Raw genomic sequence first — 22,930 nt, 5'->3', positions numbered from 1 at the left:
AGCGGAGAACACAGGTAGAGATTTCTGCTTGCTGGCAGATGCGCTGCCCAGCTGGATGAGGGATGTCTGATTGGGACAGATGGGGGGTGGGGTCCCCATCTCTATGAGGGAAGGACATGGAAACCAAATCCGCATCAGAGCCAGAGGAGTACAGCCCCTGGCCATTTTCCAAGATGCAAGTTCTGCCACATGAGATGGACCTTCCAGAGGTTTTGCTCGAGGACCCCAAACTTCTAGCTATGCCACTGTTCTCCTTATCTGCTCTCGGTGCCATTAGGAAACAGCAGCCCATCCGGAGGGGTGACGAGCCACCTGGGACTTGAGGCTTTGAATGGGTATGGGACAGACCCAGCAGGCTCTTAGCAAAGGCTGACATTGGGAGGCCTGGAGACAGCCACGGGGGTATCTGCTGACGCATGCACACTTGGTTCTGCTCTAATAGGTAACCGTCTGACTTAGAATCTTCTATTCGGGCATCTTTCTCACCTAGTAAACCGTGGTCCCTTGAACTCAGGACTCCACGTTCTATCATCTCTGGAACCCCAGCCCCCAAACCAGGCCCTCAGTAAATGTGCATCTGATGAATGAATGAAAAAGAAAGTGTATAAACGGACAAGTGCACAAATCCTCATGTCGGAATTCCCAAGGAATGCTAGGAGTTGGGGGTGGGGTGGGAGACTCAAAACCGCTCCCAAGCCTGGCTGAACAAGAAATCCCCATTTTTCAGGCTGTAGCCCGGATGAGGCCAAGGGAAGGATTTATTGAGCACGGGATCAGTATTTCATAAACCCTTCCAAACTGCAGAAAAGGCTGCACCTGCCTCCGTCAGTCTGCGGCCGCTAATCCGCTGTAACAGCTCTGTGCCCTCCTTTCTGTCTCCCGCTCGGAGGGCAGGGTTAGCTTGTGTATTCGCCTTTAATAAGCTGAAGCCATTGGGGCGCTGCATTCACTGCTCTCTGCTCCCACAGGGCCGGCCCCACAGGGTCTCCTTGTCGGCTCTCCGAGTGAACAGGGGATTTTGTGTTCGGCAGGGGAAACAAAGCTGTCCCAACGGGGATCCAGTTGGCTATGGATACGCTTCTCCAGCAAGAGCCAGCAGTGGACACAGCCTGGAGCTGCCGTCGGCGCTGAAGGGTGATTCAGTGGCACGGGGGAAGGAGGCGAAGCTGGGCTTCCTGGGAAAGTCATGAAAGAGAGGGAAGCTGGTGGCCCTGCAGCGTCCACCCCACTGGCTGGTTGGCCGGTGAGCCCAGCTGGTTAGGCCAGTGCCGATGAGGTCACGCCTCTGCTGAGTTCCCTGGGTGGGCTACACCCCAACCTGGGCAGCTGTCGGGCAGGATGGCCACCCCCCGGCCAAGACTGCGCTGATCGGCTTCCTACATAGAGAAAAGGCCCTCAAAGCTCACCATCACTTTCTGATGCCAGTAACTGTGGCACCATGATGACAGGTGGCCGCAGACACCCCGAAGTCAGCAGAGTGAACAAAAGGTCTATGGAGAAGACTGTACATAGTTTCCAAACCCCACTTTAGTTTCCTCCTGGGCTTAGAGACTCCATTACTCAGCACCCCTTGTGTGAGGTGTGGTCACGTGACCGAGTCCGGCCACAGGACGTGGGTAGAAGTGACGCGGACGCTTTCAGTCCTCCCCGGAAAAGTGCCCCCCCATAGGCACGCTCTTTCCAAACCAATGACTCCAAGGCCCCAGGGGATGGCAGAGCCACATGACTGAAGGAGCCCGGGCCCCTGCTCACTGCCTGGAAGGGAGCCGCCCAACCAGGAACACCTGCGATGGACTGTCGGACGCTTCTTACAGCACAGAGCCTACCCTGACCAACACAGCGTCGGTGAGAAGTAAAGAGAGTTCAACTTCGGACAGCAGCAGCAGCGTGTATGTGGCAGAGCAGAGAGATACGAGAGAGATCACAATACTGTCTTTACTGGGTGACTGGTTTGGTGTCAGAGGGAGGACATGGGCCCCAGAGAAAAACCACCAGGCCTTTCCACAGCATAGGGCTGTTGGGGAGTGAACAAAACAGAAATCCACAGGTGGTTCCCAAATCCCAATAAAACTTGCCTTCCCCCCAAATAACTCACCAAGTACAGCAGACGTGGTGGGTGCCTTGCCCAGGGCCCCTTTCCTGGACCAGTATACCATACCCACCTAGAGCTGCCGTGGGAGGTGGCGGCCACCAGCTCACACTTGCACTTCCTCCGAAGGCCTGCCCTTGGCTGACGGAAACTGCTCTGCTTGGAAACACCCACACGCCCCATCCCAGCGAGCAGTCCACAGCCAATGGCCAGCCACGTGGGCAGGCACCCAGCCCTTTTGCTCGTAAGCAGGACAACTCCTTTGGGGTGATTCACTGTCTAGACCGCCCATGGAAACAGGCTGAGGCCAGACTTCTGAACCCGCACGTTTTCCTAGCTTCTTCCCCTGCCCTGCCCCCCTCACCCCCTTACTAGTTTCTCCTGAGATCATCCTCTCAATAAATCATGTCACAAGAATCCCTGTCTTGGGGCCCCTGACAACCCAAATGAACGGCTGGCACTGCACCTCTTCCCCCGTCCACAGCAGTACCTTTGCCACAAAGAGGAGGAAGGACAGGGATGAAGTCCAGAGCCAAGACAATCCTAGATTATCGGGCCTAAAAGGATCGCCACCTTCTCAGAGGTCTCTCCATCTGGTGAAGATGTCCTCGCCTGCAGGGAGATTTTAGATGCTGAAGTACAACTTTCCAACCCTGGGACTGAAGGAGGTGACCTCACGGGACAGAAGGAATGCCAGGAAACTAGGGCTGTGTCCCACCTGCTGGGGGAGCGGGTAGGATGGCAATGAGTGGAAATCTAACCCAGCCTGGCTTGGAGGAAACTTTAAAGCAGCTTCCACTAAATCTGCTGCCCCAAACACTTAGGAATTTCTCACCTCTCTTCAGCAAGAGGAATCTTTTCCAAGTCCCCATGTCTGATTTCTCTCCACAGCTTACCGCTTGAAAGGATGCTGGCTTGAGGCACTATGGTCCACGGAAACTTGGGAGATGGGAGACCTGGGTCCTCACCTAGGTTCTGCCATCAACCCACTGTGTGACCTCGGCCAAGTCGCTGTCCTCTGGGCCTCAGTCTTCCCATCTGTCAAATGTGGAGGCCAGATCGGATGAGCTATCTCTAGGTTGCCTACTGGTATCAAGAGACAAAATTCCACTCCCAAGATGCCTTTCAGGAGAAACGCTGAGAAATGTGTAACCACCTGCTCTCTGGGAAGAAAAAGCCTTGATTCGTAGCTTGTGCCAATTTCCAAGGTGTAAATATTCCCAGCGTGGCCAATTTCAAACTGCCAGCAGGATGCCCTGAGCACAGAGCTGGGAAGAGATACCGACAGTCAGCTCTCGGGAGCAGGTGTGCGCCAGCTCCAGCGCGCCACCGATTTTCAGATACCTCTTAGCGCAAAATAAATTCGTTTCAGACCCCGATTCATTTCCAACCTCTGCAAACGAAACAGCTCTCTCCTTTCCTCGATCCTACAACACACTTTACTCTTGAGCGGAGCCCACAAAACAGTGCACATCACACTGGCCATCACCTTCCCTGAGGAGAAGCTGACCCCTCCCATGGAAGGAACTGGAAGGGGGCAGTGCCCCACTGCGCCTCCCCAGAGGCAGATCCAGTGCTCTTACTGCGATAAAGCCCTGCCCTGGGGGCAAAAGACACAGGGCCCCTGATCTGTGTGGTCACCCCTCAGGGCAGAGTGGGACTAGTTTCATAGGCCACACCCGTAGCTTTAGAAGCAGCGAGACAGGCAGCAGAGAGTCCTGCTGGAGAGGAGGTGGGGCGGGGGGTGGGGACAGTCTGTGCTTCGTATCAGGTGGTAGGGGGCAGCTGGTAGCCTCCTCCACCTCAAGGCCACGCTGGTCCTGCCAACACTGAAGGTCCATGCCCACAGCAGGGAGGACGCCTGCATAGTGGGCAGGCAACATCCCCCATCCATTCTCCTCTTGGCTTTCCCTCCCCTGGGTCTGGGCACCATCCCTGGTCCAAATCCCTCAGGGTCCCCTCAACACAGCCCTGAAAGAGCCCCCAAGGCAACCACCCGGGTTCTATGACCATAAGGCCCTGCGATCACAGTCTCCCAACCAGCCTCCCAACTAGCTGGGACCTGGAAATACTGAGTGGGAAGGGGCCGAATAGATCATTAGCCCAACACCTTCATTTCATTGAGAAGACTGAGCCCAAAGCTATCAAGTGGCCTGAAGGACACTTTAATTGGGTCACTGGGGTGGGGGGAGGGTCATGAAAAACTCAAAATCCCTGCTCTTAACGACGGCATTTAACATTGCTGTCAATATCACTTGCCACGGACAGAACTGTGTCCCACCAACATTCCCATGTTGAAGCCCTAACCCCCAAAGTGATGGTGTTTGAAGGTGGAGCCTTTGAGGGGTAATTAAGGTTCTATGAGGTCATGGGGGTGGGGCCCATGAGGATGGAATTAGGGCCCTTATAAGAAGAGACACCAGAGAGCTCTCTCCCCGCCAGGTGAGGACACAGCAAGAAGTCGACAGTCTGCAAGCCAGAAGAGGGTCCTGGCCAAAACCCAACTGTGCTGGCACCCTGATCTTGGACTTACACCCTCCAGAACTTTGAGAAAATAAATTTCTGTTGTTTAAGCCACCTTTCTACGGTCTTTTGTTACAGCAGCCCAAGTGGACTAATGCATTACTACTATTATTATCAAGTCTGGAGTAGTTTTAAATCCAGCAGGGTATTTAATAAATCAAAGGGACCACCTCCGGGGTTGGGGGTGGAGGCCTTTACTAACGTCAGTGGCATCTGAGGTTCTGCAGGGGCCGAGCCCAACAGCAATCCAGAGAGGGGACGGACTGTGACGCCGGCACAGTGTGTTACTGTGTGTCCCCTCCCACCAGCGCCCAGCCCGCGACCTGGACAGGAATCCCAAGGGAGGTTCCGGGCACGGCTTTGGGCAGGGGGCCACCCTGCAGGGTGGGGATAGGGTCTCGGCATCCACCCTGCCTCAGCCTAGCTCTGCAGCCTGCAAGCCCCCAACCCCCAGCCTCTGCAGTCAAGGACCCTGTGACATCCTCGTGACACAGGGCGGGTCCTGGGGATTCCAATCCTCTCTCTCACTGACACCTGTCACTTGCCCCATTCCCATCAGCCAACCCCCTTGAGTCCCTGGTGGGAAGAGCTCCCAGAAGGGCTAAATATTCCTCCCCCACATGCTTCTCTGGCCTCCCAACTCATCCCTTTATCCTCCTCCAAGGCTGCTGGCAGCTCCACCTGCAAAAGCCCAGCCACAGGGGAACAATGAGGGTCCCGAAACCCCCCATGCAAATGGCTTCCTTTGTGCTCCCCCGGGGGAGGCCCCCAGTGGCTCTCTCTGGGCCCTGCTCACCCCAGCCTGACCTCTGCCCTGGCCCTTTGTGCAAGCCCCAAAGAGGGGAGGGGAGGGAAGGGGGAGGGGGGAGGAGATGGGGAAAGTGAGGGAATAAGGAAGGTGGTGGGGAAGAGAGACAGAGACAAAGGCAGAGGGAAGACCCAGAGGTAGAGAGACAGTCTAGAAAATCAGAGCGAGACAGGCAGGCAGACAGACAGACTGACAGACAGAGGGAGAAACTGGTTCATGCAGGCTGCTCAGAGCAGGGTCTCCTGGCTGAGGGGATGGAAAGAGTAAGTTGCACCATGTGAAACTGCCATTTCTGTGTGTCACAAATGGTCGAATAAAATGACAATTCCATTTGGTCCAACCTAACACATACGGATCAATCTGGTCTCCAGCCAGGGCGGGTGGAGTGGGCAGGTCCCGCTCGAGAGAAGAGCCCCCATGTGCCCTGGCTCAGCCTCTGGTTCCTTTCCCAGAGGGTTCTGGGGAACTGGGCTGATGTCAGGAAATCCGGGCTTACCAAGCAGAGGCTGTTTTGCCCCCAGAGCACATGTGATGATCGCAAACGTCTGGAGGACAGGCCAGGAATGCTGTGCCACACCAGAAACACAGACGCCAGCTCCACAACCAGAATCCTCCAGCCCCGCTGGCACCTGAAGTCACCGCTGATCGGCTTTTAGCTCCAGCACCCTCTGCTTCCCACGGAGGGAAGTGGCAAGGATTTATGACGGTGACTGGCTCCCTTGTCCCTTCTGCTGTGGAGGTGCCCCTTCCTTGGGGACACTCCCTTAAAGGAGGCCCAGAGCTCTCACCCCACCCCCAGCCCCAAAGCCCAAACTTCAGGCCGGACGTGGCCACGCCTTTTCCTTTAGACCATGAAGTTAACAATGATGATAGGTAACACCTGCGTAGCACTTTTCATCCGACCCATCACTCCGCGTGCGTTCTAGCCTCAGAAGCGGCCCAAGCCTCCCCGCGACCAGGACCCTGATGCGCTTCTAAATATAATACTTTGTGTAGCTCACGACTGCATAATGTTTTAATAATTAAACCACTGAGTAGACCAGCTGTAAAAGACATTTGGGGGACGACCAAGAAAGCCGGAAGGTGGATTGGGCATCAGATGATACTAAAGCATTTTTGTTAGTTTTGTTAGGTGCAATAATGCTGTCGCGAAGATGTGAGAAATGTTCTTCTTTTTCAGAAAAGGAATTCTGAAATATTTAGGGGTGAAATGGCATAACGTCTAAGCTTTTCTTGGAAGATATTTCAGCAAAAAAAAAAAAATTGCTGAAGTAAATGGGACACGATGTTAAATCGAAGTGATACGAACGTGGAGGTCTAACCACTCTATTCTCACCACTGCTCCGAGATTTTTCACGATAAAAATTTTAATAAACAATTAAATCACACGAATTCAAAATACAGTAATATATAGTAAAGCTCAGAATTTTGGATAAATGTCATATTAGGTTGGGCTAAAATTCACCATGGAAAAAGGACCAGGCAAACACTTGGCTATATGTGAGCACAGCATTTCCTGTGATCATGCAGGAAATGTTTGCTGACTTCAGAAAACTTCACTTTCTAAGCCCTCAGCGGCATCGACTTAATACGATGCATAACTAATAAACGAGCGGGTCCAATGCAGCAGTAGCACCTGCCTTAATACTTTTGGAGAGACCACATGGATGTCATCCTGCAAAAAAAACACACCAGGGTTTCTCAACCTCGGCACTACTATTAGCACTTGGGGCTGGATAACTCACTGCCATGGGGGCTGCCCTGTGCGATGCAGGATGTTTAACAGCATCCCTGGCCTCAACCCACTAGATGCCAGTAGCGCCCTCCCCCTAGCTGTGACAACCAAAAGTATCTCCAGTAATGTCCAAATGTCCCCCTGGGGGCAAAACAGCCCCAGGCTGAGAACTACCGGAATATATGAGCACAATGAAATAGTTTCTTTGAAATGCTCTGTAAGCCAGTCTTTTCGCCAAAGTTGACCCTCCGTGTGTAATCAGATGTATAACCTGCTTCGGAGATATATTGTATCTTTTCATTTCATGTTCAAAAATTCTCCTACAACATAATTATATGGATATCCCATAAGTGAGTCACTAAAATGCTACTGAAAGACATTTGGTCGTTTCCCTCTTTTGTTATTATGAACAATGCTGCAATAAGCTACCTCGAAGCAAAGTCTTGTGACACATCACTATTCCCTTAGGCTAAATTCCTAGAAGTGAAAGGATGAGGCTAAAGATACATTTTGATACATGATGCTAAATCGCCCTTTATAAACTTGGCACCACGTTGCCCCCCCATCACCAGAGCAGGTGAGTGCCTGTTTCCCTAACCCTTTCAACACTGGGAATCACTTTTTGCTTTCTAAACAGCATCAATTTAATAAGGTTTTTAAAATGGTATTCTTGTTAATATTATTTCTTTATTACTAGTAAGTGTAATACTTCAGATGCTTATTGCCATTTGTATAAATTCTCTGAATTTCTAGTTCATTTTCTCAGCTCAGTTTTGTATTAGGATCTCTTTTTCAGTGAACTGTAAAAGTTCTTTATTGAGGATATTAATCTTTGGTCATCCATGTTAAAAATTTATGTTTTTCAGCTTTTAGTTTGCCTTATGTTGCTTATAGAGATTTTTGAGGTATAGACGTTTTCTATTTTTATCTAGTTAAAATCTTTCCCTTTATGATTTCTTGCTTTTGTATCCTATCTAGAAAGCATTCTTTACCCCAAGATTACACTGATACTGATATGCTTTATTCTAGAACTTTTAAGAATTCATTTTATTTTATTTTTTTAATTATTATTATTTTTTTGGCCACGCCCCACAGCATGTGGGATCTTAGTTCCCCAACCAGAGATTGAATCCATGCCCCCTGCATCAGAAGCGTGGAGTCTTACCTACTGGACCACCAGGGAAGTCCCAAGAATTCATTTTAAAGATACATTTCAGGGCTTCCCTGGTGGCGCAGTGGTTGAGAATCTGCCTGCCAATGCAGGGGACACGGGTTCGAGCCCTGGTCTGGGAAGATCCCACATGCCGCGGAGCAGCTAAACACGTGCACCACAACTACTGAGCCTGCGCGTCTGGAGCCTGTGCTCCGCAACAAGAGAGGCCGCGATAGTGAGAGGCCCGCGCACCGCGATGAAGAGTGGCCCCCGCTTGCCGCAACTAGAGAAAGCCCTCGCACAGAAACGAAGGCCCAACACAGCCAAAAATAAATAAATAAGTAAATAAATAAATAATTATTTTTTTAAAAAAAGAGACAAGCATTTAGGAAAACCTAACTAAACAATCCTTCCTTTAAAAAAAAAAATTCATTGGGATTTATGAGTTCACAGCATGAAGGAGAAATTTAATTTTATTATTTGAAAATAAATAGCCATTTTCCCAGCACCGTTTACCGATTGACTCCTCCTTTTTCTCACTGATTTATGATCACAGCTTTATCATACACAAGTTCTTATGTTTATATTTGAGTCTATTTCTGGACTTTCTACTCAGCTTTCGTGGTTTCTCTATTCCTATGCCAGGATCACACTAATGTAAATATCCTGTTTACAATATTTAAAAAATCTGTTAGGGCAAGTCACCCTTCATCACTTTTCTTTTTAAAAACATTCTTGGCCATTAAGAATCACATCCTACCCAATTGAGATGTTTTGAGTAGAATTATGCTAAACTTACAGATTTCAGGGAGAACTGACATGGTACAATTTTGAGTCTTGCCCTCCTGGGACATGGTAAGATCGTTAGTGTCCCTTGGGAAAGTTTTACCCTTTAAAAAAAATACTGTCTGTACTTTTATTGCTATGTTTATCTCTGTGTATTTGATATTTTTGTTGCTGTTCTAATTGGGAGTTTGTTCCCATTATCATTTAAAAACTGACATTTGGGCTTCCCTGGTGGCGCAGTGGTTGAGAATCTGCCTGCCAATGCAGGGGGACATGGGTTCGAGCCCTGGTCTGGGAAGATCCCACATGCCGCAGAGCAACTGGGCCCGTGAGCCACAACTACTGAGCCTGCGCGTCTGGAGCCTGTGCTCCGCAGCAAGAGAGGCCGCGATAGTGAGAGGCCTGCGCACGGCGATGAAGAGTGGCCCCCGCTCGCCGCAACTAGAGAAAGCCCTCGCACAGAAACGAAGACCCAACAGAGCCAAAAAAAATAATTAATTAATTAATTAATATAAAAAAACCAAAAAAAAACTGACATTCGTCGAACACTTAACTACAGGCCAGATATCCCATTCTATGCTTTTCACTTGCTCTGACATGGTTCTGTAATTGCTGATACATAAGAAAAGTTACTTTGTATGTTAATTCTGTAATGGTCTCTCTGCACAATTCTCTCACCAGTTTTAACAGTTTTCAGCGGAGTCTCTACAGGCACGTGTTATGACACAAGGCTCTGAGGAAGGCACAGAGGCCCTTCCCACCTCCACCCCACACCTGTTTTCAGGTATAAGCTGATCCATGTGCCCGTCTCCCTCGGCTGCCTTGCGACCAAAGCGACGGGTCACTGCTAACTGGTTCTCCCAAGCCCAGACCCTGTGGCCTCAGCCACGCCAGCCCCCCAGCCATCCACCCTCCCTCCCAAGGGCCACTGTAACGGGCACCTGTGGAAGACAGTGGCTTTTAACCGGCTGTACCTCCATCTCTACCTTGGTTTCAGGTCCCCTGCAGACGCACAAGTTTGTCTTCTCTCTTGGTAGGATGTTACCACACAGTCAGGTGTGTGTGTGTGTGTGTATACACTTAAGTGTGTGTGTATATATATATATATTTATATATTTTTAAATTACCCTAAATTGACCAACCAGCATGACTACTGAGAGGCAGAATGATGATGGGGAGGTTAATGTCACTCACAGACTCTGAGGCCAGGAGACCTTGGCTGGGATTCCAGCTCACTGACCTCTCTGTGCCTCAGTTTCTCCTACGTAAAATGGGGTAACAGCAGTATCTACCTCACCTGGGTGGAAGAAATGATTAAATGGCTAAGAATCTGGAATAGTGCTGAGCGCGTAGCAAGCATGATATAAATGTCGTCTCCTCCTCCTTCATTGAGCCAGAATCGATCTATCTTTACTCCTGGGTCTGGTCCAAACACTTCCCGGGATAATACTTATCTGACAGCCATTTACTCATACAGCTGACCCCGGACAGCCCTACATCCTGTGTCACACCATCTTTTGAAAACCAATCAGCACTCAGTCAATTAACAGACCTCCTTCTTACAAGTGGCACGAGCTGCTTACAAGTGATATGGTCGGTGATCCTAGCTCCCCGCCATGGACGCACAGGTGCCTCTCTCCTATACCGGGAGTACCAATGGCTCCCTTACCCGGGACCCAGGGAACCACATCCTCTCCTCAGATGACTCTAAAAGGATGCAGGCTGTGCAGTCAGACCTTTTCAACCTAACACTTTTAACACGGCCACTGCCATACGTCTGGAAGGCAACAGAGGGCGTCCGCCATTCCCCCCATGTTGGCTGAGCTTGGAGACGAAGTGGGGAGGTACTAAGTGGGCCCCCCAGCCTCAAAAGTCTCCCAGGGAGCAAGAGGTCAGGAAGGCAAGCATGTCCCCCACGGTTGCCCGAGCCCCAGCGCCCTGTCCCCAGGGCTCCTGCTCTCCACCCAAACAAACCAGATTCCCTGCACCCCTGCACCCTGACCTCAAAAACTCAACTTTTAAAAAACTGTAGTAAAACACACATAACATGAAATTTACGATTTTTAAATGTACAATTTCAGTGGCATTAAGTATATTCACAACGTTACCCATCACCACTCTCTAGTTCCAGAACTTTCTGTCACCCCAAAAGGAAAGCCTGTACCCAAGAGACAGTCACTCCCCATCCGTCCCTCCTCCCAGTCCTCGGCAACCACTAATCTTTCTGTCTCTGGATTTGCTTATTCTGGGCATTTCACATAAATAGAATCATACACTGTGTGGCCTTTTGTGTCTGGCTTCTTTCACTCAGCATAATATTTTCAAGGTTCGTCCAAGTTATAGCATGTGCCAGTACTTCATTCCTTTTTATGGCTGCATGATATTCTACTGTCTGGATATACTGCATGGAGTTTATCCATTCTGCCACCATCCATTCTGTCCCAAAGGTAAATATTGGGCTGTTTCCACCTTTTGGCTATGGTGAAGTCAAGCCCTTTAATTGATTTCCAGTCTTTAACAGGGTCTTACAGTCTGTGAGGAGGCCACCTCGCTTCTGCCTTGGGCAGCCCCACCTGTTCCCAATCAAGTTCTTCTCAAGAGCCCTCCCTCTGGCTGACTCTCTACACCTGTCCTCACGCAAACCCACATCCCTGGTGAGGAGCTAAGAGACTTCAGCTCAGCTCAACCCTTCCATACACTGCAGTGTTTGTATTTTCCATGGCGTTCCATTGCTTTAAAAAAAAATTTTTTTTTTAAATTTTTATTTATTTTTGGCTGCACTGAGTCTTCATTGCTGCACTCGGGCTTTTCTCTAGTTGCGGCGAGCGGGGGCTACTCTCTGTTGCGGTGCACGGGCTTCTCATTGCAGTGGCTTCTCTGGTTGCGGAGCACGGGCTCTAGGCACGCGGGCTTCAGTAGCTGTGGCTCGCAGGCTCTAGAGCACAGGCTCAGTAGTTGTGGCTCACGGGCTTAGTTGCTCTGCGGCATGTGCGGTCTTCCCGGACCAGGGCTCAAACCCGCGTCCCCTGCATTGGCAGGCGGATGCTTAACCACTGCACCACCAGGGAAGCCCCTCCATTGCTTTTTTACTGAGCACTTAGGATAAGCCCGCCACTGAACCAAAGGCTTTACCCAGAGCATCTCATTTAATCCCCACAACAACCGTACACAACAGGGTTATCATGACCCCGGTTCACAGGGGAGGAAACAAGACCAGGCAGAACTCCCAGCTCAGTGCCCTTCCCCCCCGCCCCCCACAGCCCGAACACTCAGCCAATACTGCGTTCAACTCTTATCAACTCATTTCCTCTACTCACCCAACCTACCCCCTACCCTGGAAAACCAAAGCCTAAAATGAGAACAACCCAAGTTTATCCAGCGGCAGGTCTATAAAAACCCAATTACCTTCCATGAAAAAAATGGAGGTGCTGCAAGGCCACCAGAGGTGACATCTCTCAGCCCACTCCCACCCCACACCCGGCAGCACCTGAGGCGGGGCGGCTCCCGTAGGTTCAGCCGCCAGGCTCCCCCGAACGGCTGCCGGGGGGGCCTCAAAAGCCACCCCCACCCCCCGCGGGACCACTGGAGCAGCTGGCAAAGGGCACCACTCGGGGCCCCAAAGGGGGTGAGTGCAACTGGGCCAGAGGGTGGCCCGCAGACCCAGTTGGGGGCGACGGGGAAGAGCTGGTCGTTCACTCTCGTACCTCCATCCTGGGTCCAGCTTCCACTCGGACGGCAGCCATATGCCCCTTCAAGCCCAGGAGGCCAGCTGAAGTCAGCAGCTTTCCGACCCCGCTGAGAGGCGGCCCTTCCTCCCTCAGGACTTCTTGGTTCCGGCGTCTACATTCAGTCCCCGGGGGAGGCTCACGTGGGCTCCCACGTGGGAGCCGTTTATACCAGGGAAAGCAGCAAATGCTATACATCAGGCCCCGCCCCAGCCAGGTGTTAACTGTTTACCTGCGTGCCTCTGCTCATGGGGATCTGCAAGGCCCGTGGAAGAAGCTGGTCAGCAGAGGGGGGAGGGGAGCAAGCAGGCATTTACAAGGAAGAAGAAAGCTGATTAGCAGGAGAAGTTCAATCCTCCCAGGAGAAGCAGGGTGGGGAGGGCCCAGGACCGTTGGTCCCACCCCTTCATCCTTCAAGGAAGCAGAAAAGAGAAGTCTTTGCTCTGTCCAAGGCCTCACAGCCAGGGGAGACTCAACCTCAGATCTCCCGGCTCCAAGACAGTGTTCCTTCTGCTAAACCAAGGGGTCCCCACAAACCAAACAAACTCCGACAGCTACCTCGGAGTTGATGCAGGGCAAGGGAAGGCGGGCGGTGGAGGTCTCTACAACCACAAGTAGATGGGTTTAGCGTCGGTGGCCCCATCTCCCTCCTGGCCCCAGGCTTCCCACGGGCACAGGGTTCCTCGCCTCCCTGCCCCGAGACGGGGTACCAGCCAGCTTAGCCAGCAGGTGGACAGCATTCCCGGAGTGAGCTGGCCCTTCAAGGGGATGGGTTCAGGGGGAGGTTATGTCCATCAGCTTTCAGGACAAATTCTTGGTTTATTAATTCTCCTCTGTTCCGCAGGCAAAAGTAAACAAGCTTTTCTCAGGCAGCCCAGCACGGAGGCCTTCCCTATTCAAACACTGCAAGAATCGACAGGCTTGGAAGTACTGAGCTCCCAGGCCCCGCTCCCCAGGGGGCCCCCTGGCCTCCTGCCCATGACGTCCCTCCTGCTGAGATAAGGAGAGCAGGGCCTCTTTGTGGTAGCAGACCCCAGAGTCCCAGCGCCCGCAGTCTAGACCTGGCCCGAGTTCTCCAGAAAAAGCGTCACAGATCCTGACCATTCGGAGACCCAGAGAAGGTCACAAAGGGTCTGGCCAAGGACACAGGATCCCAGCAAACATCACACCTGCTCACTTAGCCCCTCTGTGGAGAAAGCACTTTGTTAAAGGGTGTTCATTTACTGTTTGCATCCATTTAAACCATGTTTTTAAACATCCAGAAAGAAGAAAGGAAATAAACAGTGACAAAATCAAAAGGAGTCAGAAAAGTTAACTGAGAGTTGATAAAGACTTTTCAAAGAAAAATGCTACAAGTGTTTGTTAGTTGCCCAGGAATCTTTTGTCTGGTTGAGCGGAGATCGTTGCATGCTTTATACCAGCTTCTTGTGGTGTGTACAGAAATCTCATGAGTTGTTTTTTGCTTCTCCTCTATTTTTGTTTCCATTTCCCCATTTCTAAAGTGGAAGGAAAAAGCCAAAACCACTGCAAGAAACTGAAAGACAAGGTTGCAAGGACCAGAAAAATGGGAGGTGAGAGAGAGAGAGGGAGAGGGTGAAGACATGCCTTGTCCTTGGATGAGCGGTGTTCTCAGCCCCGGTGAGTTCTGACGGGACTCATGTCACAGCAAGGAAGTAAGAATCGCGACTACATTAACTGGAAGTGTCTTCTCGCTTCACAACTGCTCTACCTGAGAGCTGAACGAACTGGGCTGTTCCTTTTGTGTTTTTACCAAAGAGCTTCCTCCTCCTGCCTCCCAGGCACCCGTGATGCTGCTTCCTTCATCCCCTTCCCAGCACTATTTCTCCTGTAAGTGTCCCCCGAGGCTCAACCGAAGGTGATGGAAGACTCTGCCCAACCACCCAACACCAAAATATCTTGGTTTTCCCCGGTGTAGCCTCCAGCACTCCCTGAAATTTTCTGTCCTTTCCTCTTTGAGGGCTGTTTGGTGATGGCGCACATCCAAGTTCTGAATCCGTTTTCTCTCAAGTTCCCAGGGCATGGCCAATATTCAAAAAAATCCAGTCTATTCTAATGTATTCAGGTGGGGACTTCCCTGGCGGTCCAGTGGTCCGCCTGCAGGGGGCGCAGGTTCGATCCCTGGTCGGGGAACTAAGATCACGCAGGCTGTGCCACGTGGCCAAAAAGTAAAAGTAAAAAATTAAAAAACTAAAGTATTCAGGTGACCACATGGGTGCACAGACCTCCCCAACAGGTGGATCTGGGGAGGAGCAAAGGGGTTCCCAGAGCTGACACCAATGTCCCTGCAGGGCCCCACTGTCACCATTCCTGCCCCCCATTCCCACTCCTACTCCAAGTACCAGTACACAAAAGCCCCATGTGACCACAGGCCCAGGGCGCTGGGTACAGCATGGCCTGCTCTTCTGGTGCCCCCTCCAGCCAGGCCCCGATCCCTCTCTGTACCCAAAGCCAGGACTGGGTGGCCCTTCTTGTACCAAGGACTGGTGACGTCCACGGACGTCACAGTGATATTTTTACTTTCTCACAGTAATGTTTTTAAATGCAGAAATAAAATCCATAGGACTACAAAGGAAACTAATAAATACTGAAATACACTTAACCCAAATATTTCCAAAACCCCAGATTTATGGTACAGTTACGTAATGTATGTGTTTCTTTATTAACGATTATAAATCAGGATCTAGCAGCGGGTCTGGTAACTTCCATCATTCTGAAGCAATTTAGTGAGCATAAATAATATTCCATGATAGCTGCACCAACTCTAACGTGATGTGAAAACGGCTGGGATTTCTGCTGGTGGCCAAATCACTGATGTTGCTGGCCTGGCTATGGTTTGTGGCCCACCTTTGCAATAAAGAAAACTGTTTTGTTTTGTTTTTTTTAGGTCACACCACACAGCATGCAGGATCTTAGTTCCTCAACCAGGGATCGAACCCACGTCCCCTGCAATAGAAGTGCGGACTCCTAACCACTGGACCACCAGGAAAGCCTTTTTTTTTTTTTTTCCAGGAAACTCTTGATTTCAGTTAGAAGGAAGGGACAGTGAGGGGGTGAGTCTCTTCCTGTCCCGATTCATGCCCTCCCCCCCAGTTCTGTTTGTGGACCCCAATGCTCTAGAATGCCTTTTTCATCCCCACCACCCATCTCCTTCCTTCTCTGCAACCCCGAAAGGAGTTACCCCCAGCTCAGGTGGCCCTGGGCTGGAAGGCAGCTTCTTACCCTCGCTGGCTGAGCAGGAGGAACGTGGCTTTGAGGGTCCCAGGCTTGGGAGACAGGCTAGCCTTAGGCACCATTCTTGGAAGGGACATCGCAGAAAAATGCCCTGTGGCTCCATCCTCCTCAATCCAGCCCAGGGGTACCACTCATACCAACCAGCACCCCGATGGTGGTTCAGAGGAGTCTGGCCCCTCTAACCCCCTTCCCCAGGCCCCACCCCACCCCACAGCAAAAGCAGGAAAGCAGCAAAGGGGGAAGCCTACCTTCGGGCTCCTCCACGCTGCTGGCTGCAGTGGTCGGCGGTGCCACGGGGATCTCTTTGTGGGGTTCAGGATGGGAGGAAGGGGAAACAATAAGAACATGTTAGAAAAGAACGAGCGCAGTGCAGACTCCTTCCAGCCTTCCTGGGCCCTCCCTCCCAGCCCCACTCCTCGCCCCAGGAGAGGACGGTCAGGGAGGAAGGGAAAGCCGGCGTGGAGGCCCGGGCACCCTACCTGCTCTCTTCTGGAAGCCGTCCCTCCGCCTGGCAGGGACAGGATCGAGGGGAAGGCAGGACCCTGACCCCTCTGCTGTCTGCGTGTTGTTGACTCACCTCGGCCCCTGGGGCAGAGAGAGGGGTCCCCGGGCCCCCTGCTCATCACAATGGTGCTGCGTGGCCCGGTCTGACCTTGACTCACTGGTGGGGAAGGGGTCCATGGCAGGGGTGACATGTGAGAGGCTGGGAGGTGTCTTCCATGTGCAGAGAGGGGCCTGCACCCCTGGCCCAAGTTCCCATGGGCTCACATCTTGCATCTCAGAAGCTAAGGCATTTTCTCGGCGGGCAGAAAAGACTGACAATACGGAAGACTGTAGGGCCTGACAGAAGCATGTGCTTTTTGGGGACCATTCCTCTCCTACCTAGAACGGCAACTAGTTTCTACAAGCTCCCGCCTGGTGCTCAGAAAACGTGAGGAGGTTCAGGCAGCCTCTGGGAAGACCCAGGCTTCACGTCCCCGGCTTCCTTTTTCTAGATGAGGCCAAACCACGAACTGAAAGTCCCTGAGGGACAGGGACCCAACTCCCCTGCTGAGTGACCATGTGAACAGGGGGTCACAGAGGCCTCCACGAATCCCACTGATTCTGGCCACCATCTGACTATTAGGGGTAAGACCTCCCTCAGAACCCCAGACTCTAGATTAGCTGCAATCTGAGGCTTGGGGGGGGTCGAGATGGAATACCCGGGCCTGGGGGCAAACGTGAGGATCACCCACAGAAGCCAGCCTCTGCACCTTCAGAAGGAACAGGCAGAAGACCCAGCCCTCGATTCGGAGTCAAATCGTGCTCTCAGGTGATTTTATCAGCGACAACAAGCTACAGGTGCCCCGTCACAGCAGCTCATTAAGAAGCCGGGCCTCGTACCAGGCCCTCTCTGAGCCTTCATGAGCTACCTGGCCCAGCAGGAACATTCCAGAGGGAAATCCAGACAGCCCAGCCTAATCTTACAAGTCCAGGAATGGGGCTGGGGCCAGTGGCCATGGAGGCACCCTGGCTGCCCAAGTCCAGCTCCTGAGGCCTGGCTCTGGGACGTGAGCGGAGGGCCCCGGGGCTCCCAGAGCTGTTCCGAAACAGACACAAGTGTCCAAGGCACTGTCTGGGCACCTGTAGCCTGATGCCGGCAGAAAGAGCTCACAGAAATCCCAGGATGGAGGCCCGGGTTTTCAGGTCCTTGGTGGGAATGCTCTCCCCAGCATTAGCCCGCCCTTTGCGAGAGGAAGGGAGAGGGTACAGAGCGTGTTGGAAAGTGACGGCTCCAGTCTCCCAAGGTTTCTGTCCCTAATTCTGAAACATCAGCTCCGTTTCAAGGCCTTTCCCCCTGGGGATTTGAAATGTTGGTTTCAGCCATTTCTGGGAAACCCAACAGCTCCTGACTCCCTTTAAAAGGGAGACCTCATTTTCTTCCTCCATGTTTTCATAAGCCCAGATGGTGGTGCTAATTTCCTCCCAGCTTTCTAAAAATGTTCACCGTGCAGCTCTTTGGATGGACGGAAAAGAAAGACCCTTGCAAGCTGTGAGACCCTGACAATCAGACGTCGTGAAAACCCATTCCAACCTGCTCTGCCCTGAATGGATCCAAGCTCAATTTCCCATGGCCTGAATTTAGGTTATCCGCTGTTACTGGACCCCTGCCAACAAGGAAACATCTCCTGATGTAGAAACTGGTCAGAAAAGCTGCTGGAACCCACACAGCTTGTGGTGTCCTGGACGTGAGGCCGCACCCAAGTCGGGCAGCTGAGGTGTTGGGGGTTTAAGGTTCCCGCCTGGCGTGAGAACATTCCCTGCAAGATCTAGGGGGTCACTCCAAGAACCCCAAGCAGCTGCGGGGCTGAGGGGTCCCCAGCCTCCTGCTTCTGCCTCAGGTTATTTGTTCCAAGCCCCTTGTGCCTGACCTGAGAAGCCAGTACCCTCCCAGAGCTACAGGATGCTGAAAAACCTAAAGCAGGGGTCGGCTGACTTCTCCTGCCAAGGGCCAGCTGGCAAAAATTTTAGGCCCTGCAGGTCGTAGGGTCTCTGTTGCAACTACTCAATTCTGCCGTCAGAGCCCCAAAGCAGCCACAGGTAGCACGGGCACAAGTGTGCATGGCTGGGTCCCATAAAACTTTATTTAATGAACACTGAACTTTTCCTTTCATATCATTTTCGCATGTCATAAATTAGTAGTCTTTTAATTTTTGTTTCAATCTTTTTAAAAAGGTTTAAAAAAAAAACCCCCAAAACCCCATCGAGCCACACAGAAACAGGCAGTGGGCCAAATCCCCGAGCAGAGCATGCTAACTCCTGCTCCAGAAAAGCAGCCTTATCCTTGGTGTCTGCCTAGTAGGCCAGGATTCACGCCTTCTTCCCCCTCCTTTCTGGGCGCAGGTCAGCCCTGCACACGGAATCAACGAGGCTGAGGCCGGGGGCCAGCACCCAACCAGGCCTGACTTCCATCCAGGGCTAATCCAGCTCGTAACACCTGCGCAATCCTACCAGCTGTAAGATGTTAAAACTCTTCCGAGCCAAGGCCCCTGAGCGACCCCTCCCAGCTTGCTCACGCCCCTCCCCAAGTTCCAGCAACTAAGGGGCTGACAGTTGGCCTGCCAGGGCCTCTGGGACCCGCATAGAGCGCTGCCACCCTTCCGAAGGGCGCATGGGAGCCGTGCCGGCTTCTCTCAGAGGCCTTGTGGAGTCCGTCCTTTCAGTTCTGAATCTGCCAGGGGCTGGGGATCCTGGAATTCCCAAGCAGCAGTGGCAGCCCCTGATCCAGGCCCCCCAACCCAGGCCCAGGCCCAGAGTCAAGGTGGAATATGGGAACAGGACCTGGGCTGAGGAGAGGGGCTTGCTTCCCCCCCTTACCCCACACCCCGGGAGCAGGAAACTGTCTTTTCAGGACAGAGAGCCACAAATGGGCTGGCTCTGCGGAGACCCCCGCAGCCTTGGGGGGTCTCACACGGGCTCCCTGAGCGCAGAGGGCCACCTCAGTGAGCACTGTCCCCACTGGATGCAGGTGACCCGTGTCCGGGAAGGGCCCCCCCAGCCCCGAGCCCGCACCCCCCCCCAGCCTGCAGGAGGAGGGCGCCCTGGCATACTTATGCAGGGGGCGATGGGGGAGCGGCTCTGCTGGTAGCCCTTGGCACAGCGGTTGCAGGTGATGCCAGTCACACCATCCTTGCAGGGACACTGGCCCGTGGTCTGGTTGCAGGTTTTGCCAGCGGCGCCCACAGGGTGGCAATCGCAGGCTGTGGAGAACACACGACAGGGGGGTCAGAGGCGGGTGGGTCGGGGAGTGACCAGAGCACACCCTCCCCCCAGGGTCCTCCCCACCCAGTGGCGCCCGGGACCCCATCCCAGGGGAAGAGCAAGGCTGGGGGAGCCAAGCCCGCACACATTCCAGAAGCTCTGATGCCTGACCACCGGCCTACCTGGAAACAGGGGAATGAAAATCAGAACAGACCGACTTGAAAGGACCATCTGGGTGGCAAGGGTGAAGTCGGGGAGCCCTTCTGAAGCCCCGGGAGGAAGGTCTACACAGCCCACGGGCTGAGCGTGAGTGCAGGAGTCAGAACTGGGGGTACGCCTGCCCCTCACAGGCTGGTTTGTGCCCTGTCACTCCTCTGCCCCCAGCCAGCTCCTGACCCTCTGGGTGGGAGGGACAGAGTGTGGGGCGTGATGGAGCCCTAGGGGATTCACCACGGGGGTGCGACCTCCCCCCCCAGGCTGCGGCCCCCGCTCTGCTCTGTCCACCCACCCTGATCCGCAGCCAGGCAGTCTGAGACACAGGCTTCTGGATCACAAAGCCCATCAACCGTAGCACTAGGAGGAGTCACAGCGATCACTTACAGACCCCGATTAATGCGAAGACTCGAAGGTGAAGGAACCCCCAGGACCTTGCAGAAAAGGAATGGCCAAGCTGGGAGGTGCCGTGAGGCCCTGATTCTTAGGCCAGCCGCTGCTGTACCCCACACCCCTCCTCCTAATTTGGAACGGGCTAAAGAGCTGGGGTTGCCCACCCTATCACACTGCACCCTGAGGCTCCCTCCCTGTGTTCCAAGGACCCAATCCCAGTGATGAAATGGCCAGAGGAGTTTGAGGCAACATCCCCTCTATTATGGACTGAATGATTGTGTCCCCACCTGCAGATTCATATGTTGAAGCCCTAACCCTCAATGTGATGGCATTAGGAGGTGGGCCCTTCCCTTGGGAGGTAATTAGGTTTATTTATTTATTTATTTATTTTTTGTCGCTTTGGGTCTTCATTGCTGCGTGTGGGCCTTCTCTAGTTGCATTGAGCAGGAGCTACTCTTTGTGCGCGGGCTTCTCACTGCAGTGGTGGCTTCTCTTGTTGCAGAGCACGGGCTCTAGGCGTGCGGGCTTCAGTTGTTGCAGCACGCAGGCTCAGTGGCTCGCGGGCTCTAGAGCGCAGGCTCAGCAGCTGTGGCGCACGGGCTTAGTTGCTCTGTGGCATGTGGGATCTTCCTGGACCAGGGCTCGAACCCCTATCCCCTGCATCGGCAGGCGGATTCTTAACCACTGCGCCCCCAGGGAAGTTGCCGGTAATTAGGTTTAGATGAGGTCATGAGGGTGGGACCCTCATGATGGGATCAGCACCCTTCTGAGAAGAGGAAGGAGAAAAGCTATCTCTCTACACAGCAAGAAGGCAGTGGTCTGCAAACCAGGAAGCAACTGTCATCAGACACTAAATCTGCAGGCACATCGATCCTGGACTTCTCTGCCTCCAAAACTGTGAGAAGTATCTGTTGTCTAAGTCACCCGGTCTGTGGTGTCTTGCTATGTTAGCCCTAGTGGACTAAGATTGCCACCAACTCCGTGATGCTCGGGCAAGAACTGCGGGACCTGCAGACACAGGTCACCTGCCTCCCTGGACCTAGGCAGTGGACTCAGCGCGGGTAGGGAAGGGAGGGCAGGATGAAGGAGGCCAAAGTTCTCCCCGGATCCCTGGGGTCCCCCTTGCCCTCCCCTCTCCCCCTCCCCAGGGAAGCCTGGAGAGGGTGGAGAGTCGTCGGCAGGAGGGCATCCTGCAGCAACTTCACTTGGTGCCAGAGCTGCTCTGTTTCTACTCCCAACGGGGAAAAAGTATGCCGGGAATAAGTGAGAGCAGAGCTCCCGAAAGAGCTAAACTAGCACCTCCCCAGCCGCACTGCTCAGCGTGAGGGCAGGAGGCCGTGCGTGAAGATGTGGCCTTCTCCCAGCCGGCCTCGGGCCCAGGAGTGGCTGAGGAGGAGAATTAGGAAGAGGAAGAAGGAGCGGGGAGGGGGCAGAAAGGAGAGGAATGTGAGGAATTGTTTGTCAAAGTTGTGTCTGGACACGTGAGAGCTTCTGGAAACTCTGGGAGTGGGGGGTCCTGGCCGCGGGGTGCTCCGTGTCAGGTGAGAGGATGGCAGGGACCACAGGCCTGGGGGAGGACATGGAACTGTCCCAATCCTGCCCCTGTAGACAGCAGCAAATCCTTCTGTTAGAAACTTGTCTAAAATCTACCCTAAATTCAAGTTCATTTCCTATTGGTTCTTTCTTCTTCTTCTTCTTCTTCACTCAGTCTTGATGCATGTTGCGAATGATAATGTGAGGAGGGGATGGTGGGAGACGACCTCTGACCTTAGATCCCTCCCTGTGATGGGAAGTGTGACGGGGCACAGACAGCGTCTCTGAGCTGGCCTGGTGACAGCAAGAGGGCCACAGCACAGGACCCTGGCATCCCAAGCCGCTGCCGCGGGTGTGGGCACCAGGCAGATGTGGAGTCCCGAGGCCCCTGCCAGCTGACCTCGCTTGGCCGGCCTCACAAGCCTGCTGGTAATCCTAAAACCCAGGCCAAGACGCCCTCCCCTCCGTGCTGACGGAACACAGCTGCGTGCCAGTAACTTCTGGGCCTTGGACTTGGCTGGGAGGAGATCACCAAAGGTTGCTTGGTCACTGGAGGCTCAGAGCCAAGTCACCCGCAGGCCCAGGTCGTCTTAACCGAGGCAGGGGCCAGCCCAGAGCAGAATCTGGGGGGAGCAGCGTGCATCACCCTCACCCGAGGCCCTTCGAAGCCGGTGACCCCTTAACCCCCCAGGCTGGTGGGCTGCCGGGGAGGAGCCGGGCACCAGCTGAGGTCGGCAGAGCTGAGGGCCACCCTGGGTGATGGCAAAGCAGCGTGTCTGCTTCGTGGAGCAGGTGCATCCTTAGGGCCATCCTTTGGTTAGAGGAGAGGGCAATTTGCTGTGTGGTCTCCACATCTTTCCCCCAGGATTCCGCAAAGACTCTGACCGACTGGCCCTTGGTCTCACAGAGGCAGCAGGCTGACTGTGCTTCCTCGAAAATCACTGTTCCAGGAAGAGAAGCCAGCAGGGTCCCACAGGGT

General features: G+C 53.2%; 1 protein-coding gene across 3 annotated transcripts in view; it reads right to left on the bottom strand.

The window, feature by feature from the left end:
- Window positions 1-22,930, bottom strand: part of NTN1 (netrin 1) — a 193,064-nt gene that overhangs the window by 35,350 nt on the left and 134,784 nt on the right. For 2 of the 3 annotated variants that reach the window (XM_082372899.1, XM_082372898.1), the window contains exons 4-5: window positions 19,662-19,811; window positions 16,320-16,373 (exon numbers count right to left, since the gene is read on the bottom strand). In XM_082372899.1, coding sequence (XP_082229025.1) covers window positions 16,320-16,373; window positions 19,662-19,811 — 204 coding nt within the window. The remainder of the gene's footprint in view (window positions 1-16,319; window positions 16,374-19,661; window positions 19,812-22,930) is intronic. The other variant, XM_082372900.1, reaches the window with a different exon arrangement.

The sequence above is a fragment of the Balaenoptera borealis genome (assembly GCF_965194805.1).
Source record: "Balaenoptera borealis genome assembly, chromosome: 20".
Taxonomy (NCBI): domain Eukaryota; kingdom Metazoa; phylum Chordata; class Mammalia; order Artiodactyla; family Balaenopteridae; genus Balaenoptera; species Balaenoptera borealis.
Note: the sequence above shows the minus strand (reverse complement) of the source record. Positions and strands in the feature narration are given on the sequence as shown.